General features: G+C 37.3%; 1 protein-coding gene across 1 annotated transcript in view; it reads right to left on the bottom strand.

Moving 5' to 3' along the window:
- The window catches only part of LOC107657877 (inositol hexakisphosphate kinase 2-like), a 7,193-nt gene extending 5,410 nt beyond the window's left edge, over positions 1-1,783 (bottom strand). Inside the window, exon 1 of the mRNA XM_016446161.1 lies at positions 1,376-1,783. Coding sequence (XP_016301647.1) covers positions 1,376-1,586 — 211 coding nt within the window. The 5' untranslated portion in view covers positions 1,587-1,783. The remainder of the gene's footprint in view (positions 1-1,375) is intronic.
- Positions 1,784-5,283: the final 3,500 nt, after the last annotated feature.

Below are 5,283 nucleotides of genomic sequence, written 5' to 3'. Positions count from 1 at the left end.
AAAAAATATATATATATATATATATATATATATATATAATTGAAATAATTAACAATTAAAATAAAGATTTTTATTGTAACATTATTTTTAGTTTTTTATTCTCATTCTCAATAACATTCTAGTATTTTTTTATATGTATCAAAGTAGAAAATATGCAAATAATTCAATACAATAGTTTTTATTTAAATCAGCTTAAAACAGAAAAAAAAACTGCTAATATGCTGTATAAATTTTAATCAAGTAAATTATACATTTCATTTTCCTTTTTTTTTGTTTATATCTTTTTGTTTTGCATTACAGAGAGTGAGATTTTGTTCGCATTATAGTAAAGAAATTATTTATAAAGCATTTTTAAAAAATCTAAAGCATTATTTATAAGCACTTAATATCATATTATTGACACTGAAATCCTACAGTTCTGAAAAATTAATTAATTTCAAAACAACAAACAACCACATAGATGTCCAAGCTTCTGTTTTGACATAACACACCCATCCCCCAACCTCACCCAATAAAAAACAGATGTCCTGCACACTTATCACACTGATAAACAGGCTATATAAAGTGTATGGATGCTGCAGTGTGCATCCAAACGGGGCTGTATGTATGTGTGTCTGTGTTTTGAAAGAACACAGAGAGAGAAAAAGGAGACAGATGGACATAAGCAAAAATCGAAGCTGGAGGAACTTGTCTTTCCAGGTGTGTCCTCGGGAATGACAGCAAATTTTTATACCACAAGTGTGTGGGAGGCAGTCTATGATGTCCTGTCAGCTTTTTTTTTTTTTTTGTCCAGAAAGATACATTTGCCATTGCTGCTGCTTTTCAAGTTTGTTAAGATGGAAGATGGTCCACATTCAGGTATTTCATTTTAAAAAAAAAAAAAAAAAAAACCCTGACACCTAGGTGTATGCGTTAAAGTATAGCCTTAACTTACCTTATAGGGGCCCTACCTGAAAGGGACATTTACAAAGATAACAAATATTTAAAGAAATTTAAACTTCCATAAAACACAAAGGTGATGGGTGTAGCCATTCACTTTTATTGTAAAAAACAATGAAGTGTCTTTTTTTTTATTCCACTAAATAAAGTAAGTCAACCAGGTTTGGAATTACCCGAGGGTGAGCAAACAATGGCAGATTTTTTTTTTTTTTTGAGTGAACTGTCTCTTTAAGAATGTATATTGCAACAGCGCCACCGTGAGGACAACAGCTTTAATACAGAAACACAGCAGCACTGCTGTCCATCATTAAACTTGAGGTTGTTTTTTTTAGTCTAACACACCGAAAAATATCACATTGTGCGCTACAGTTCTGAAAAAGAAAAGAATGGCTTTTATAGCCAGGAAAACGGAATAAGGCGTCACATTGTTACTTACCTCGAAATTGCGGTGTAAACTTCCGCATAGCCGCAGGGAGGCTCTTGTAAAACTGGTGCTCTCGGGGGTTGAGGGGTTTGCATATCGTCTGCTCCCCGAAGCGGAGCACACACGAGTGTCCCCCAACCTGGTGCACAAAGGGCTCAAGGAGCACCCCTTTCCCCAAATACCCCTGCGGCTCTGTCTGCATCCCCTCGATGGCTGGGCTCATCCTCCGGGGGCATTAGACTCTCGCTCCGGGTCCAGTTGGACACCACAGACGTGTAGACGGATGAAACGGACTAGAAGGCCTCTATATATTTCTCTCTGCCTTTCGTTCTATGTCGATTCACTCTATCGTTTATTCACGGCCAGCGATGTAGTCTCCGCCGTACTGCAGGACATAAACAAAAGAAACAGGAAGGAGGAAGAAAGTCATCCTCCGGGGGCATTAGACTCTCGCTCCGGGTCCAGTTGGACACCACAGACGTGTAGACGGATGAAACGGACTAGAAGGCCTCTATATATTTCTCTCTGCCTTTCGTTCTATGTCGATTCACTCTATCGTTTATTCACGGCCAGCGATGTAGTCTCCAGAACACCGCAGGACATAAACAAAAGAAACAGGAAGGAGGAAGAAAGGCGACACGACAGAAGAAAGAACACAGCTCTGTGTTTGGATTCAATCCTTTCTTTTACGACACGAATAATCTAGTTCGTATCTTCCTTATTTAGCAAAGAGCTCTATGTTTGTTCTAAGGGCGAAATTTAGGGAATTTAATCGAGAGAGAGCCGCTTAAACGCCTGAGCGTGGCCGCTTTCTCGGAAGCTCTTCTACTGACACCGTAATCTCTCGCCGAGCTGAGAAAATGTCAGTGCTGCATCAGTAGCTCCGCCTCTAATACAAAATCGACCAATCAGAGCGCCAGAAACGGTGTTGGTTGGCAACAAGCGGAGATGACAGAATGCGAACAAAGAGTGAGGAAGGGTGGGGGAGGGGAGGATGTAGAAGGAAAACAGTATGGGGTGGAGGGGGAGGAGCTGAGCGACTCGGCTGTTTTTCTCGCTGTGACATGGATGTCTTTTAGGGAAGCTGGTAAAGTGCACATTTTAAGGCACTCGCAAGGGTCACGACAAGAAAATGCGGAAAATGCAGTTTACGGGGGACAGGAAACGAAAAAACAGAAATGAAAATGATCTATATTGAATTAAAATATTAAATTAAAACAATTATAAACTAGTAGATAACATCGACATGGCCAAGATGCCAAAGAAAAAACAATAATTTTAACATTAATTTTAACATAATAGGGTTTTTTCTATTTTATTTGTTTATTTGTAGTTTCACAATACACATTGTTTCAAAGCTGCTTAACATAAATCATGATGTTCATTTTTATAATACCTTAATGTCCTCATGCCTTTTATAGTTGCTTTTAGCAGATGAGAGCTGGGCAATAATATAATTTACTTTTTGTGATGATCCCAACAAGGCCTAATATAGCCTACTGTTTATTGATTTGCTTGAGTAAACAGATAAAGTTGGATATACTTATATATCCATATATTATATAGAGAGCTGTGTGTGATAATATAGTTTACATTTTGCGACAATCTAAAAAATCAGGCAGTTGAGATTTGCTATATAGTATCTCTTTACAAGAGTTTACTGTATGTATGTGGATGAAGTTGGATATACTAGCTATATTCAAACTTATATAGAGAGCTTTGCAACAATAGGCATATAATAGTTTACATATATTTTAAGATGATATGAACAGTCACACAGCCAAGATTTGTGTATAGTGGGTACATACTGCTTTACCTGAGTATGCTGTATATGCGGGTGGATGTACTATAAATCCAACATTAAATCTACTATAATAATATATCGATAATATATTTTGTGATGATATAAACACAATATGCCCCTTTAATTGCCGATGCTAAAGTGCCCTTTCGGTCCAATCTTTGGGGTCAATAATTCAGCCGACAAAATGAAGTAGGGTGTCTCTCCTGCCTAAGTGGACAGATGTTTGTTTTCTATGAGGAACTGAAAGCACTGAGTTTCAGACAGTGGCAATGGTATTGTGTCAGGGTTTCTTTTTTTTCTTTTTTTTTTTAGATTGAAACAGTGAATGAAATGCTGTTTTATGCTATTCAGTGCAAATTGTGATGAGAGTAAATGGGCAATATAATTCTGAAAACATCACAGAAAGTTAATGGAATGACCTGGCCACATGATTTTTCTCAGAGAAAGAGAAATATTCATAGTTTGAAGGAGGATGGACACACGTATCATATACAATAGGAGGTCTGCAGTAGTGTTGGACCACAGGCAGCGGGTTTGACTTTAATCTCTCTCTCTAATCCCGCCTGCTGGAACTCAGGAGTAGAAAATGGGCCATGGAAAAAGCATGAGAGAAGGATGAAAAACATGAATAACCACTACAGTGCAGGAACCCCTTTTTCTTTAAATTATCAAGACAGCCAGATGTATCTTTACTATTGAATATTACTTCAGAGACTATCTAATAATTATACCATTGTCTAATATTATTTAAAAGATTTAAATTTAAATTCTGTCAGAATGTAAAAATCTTCATGTTGTTCCAAACATTTTCATTATTACATGTAATATACAGTATAAGATAAATGAAATATTTTGTTTTTATTGTTATGAACAAATGCAAGTAGAGAGTTACCAGTACCTGTCAAGCTAAAAAAGACTAAATAAAAATACAAATAAAAAGCAGCATTTAAGAAGTCTGTAACTTATATTCTGAAGCCAAAATACCATCGACTGAGAAAAGGACCCAAATTTAAGTTTTTATTTGCTGAAATCTATTTTGCATTAGCAGCATTTTCTGTGATGCAGAGCTTTAAACATTAATACGTCATTACCATATTTGAGAATGTGAGCATGGCAGTGTCAAAGGGCCACACAATTTAATTTATTCATTAATGGAACAAATGCAAATTGAGGGGCGGTATACCAGCGGTTAAAGGTTTTGACCAGTGACACAAGCCTGGCGCTTTGATCACAGAGACGTTTGAGACCTGTGAACTTGAGAATCCCTGAGAGAACCATTGTGTCTTTAAATAGGGTACATAACCCCAAATGGCTCGTCCCTGATATTTTTGTTAAGCTATTTTAACAGCTTCTGCTAAATGACAAGAAATTCATCACAGAACTAACTAGATATGCTGCTATTAAGATATATAGAGACCAGTATGTCTTTACAAATGTTTAAACAACACTGACCTCCAGTTAAGTAGTGAAACGAGGGCAGGAGCCAATTCAAACTACCAACAGAGTGAAACACCAGCCTAATTACTGATCTGAGACGGAACAGAGAGTTTCAGCAGTTGCAATACATTCTGAGATATATGAAACATTCTGTGACCCAAGTGAGAATGAGAGCACTGGATCCTGCAATTAGTGATAGGTTTGCTGTGGCACTTTTGCCGGAGTTCTAACAAGGGCATTAAACTGTGGCCAATGCCAAGGCAGCACTCAACTCCTTTAATTCAATCCCAGACTTGGTACACTGTGATCCAGCACAAAAAAGAAAGTCTGCCAGATCACGGTGTGCCCTGTAACCCAATAAGAACTTGAGGTCAAAGCCAAGGCCAAGACTGGGCTTCATGAATTGAGACAGGTGAGACAGTAATGCGATTAAGGCCATGCAAATCTCTCAGTGTAGCACCCAATGGGTTAAAGACACTGGAATGAATGTGCAGACTGGCATCATCAAACCAGGACAAAGTGTACGTGTTAGCATGTTTTGGGCAATTATGAACACAGGTTGGTGGCCATTTGGTGTTGTGAGATGTGTAGCTTTTTTTTTTTTTTTGGCAAGTAAATAAAATTTAAATTGACTCTATTTACCTTCTTAATACGGTACTAATCTTTCTTAATGTTTTTA

This window comes from Sinocyclocheilus anshuiensis, unplaced genomic scaffold, assembly GCF_001515605.1.
Source record: "Sinocyclocheilus anshuiensis isolate Anshui unplaced genomic scaffold, SAMN03320099.WGS_v1.1 scaffold2171, whole genome shotgun sequence".
NCBI lineage: Eukaryota > Metazoa > Chordata > Actinopteri > Cypriniformes > Cyprinidae > Sinocyclocheilus > Sinocyclocheilus anshuiensis.
This window is presented reverse-complemented; position numbering and strand designations above follow the sequence as displayed.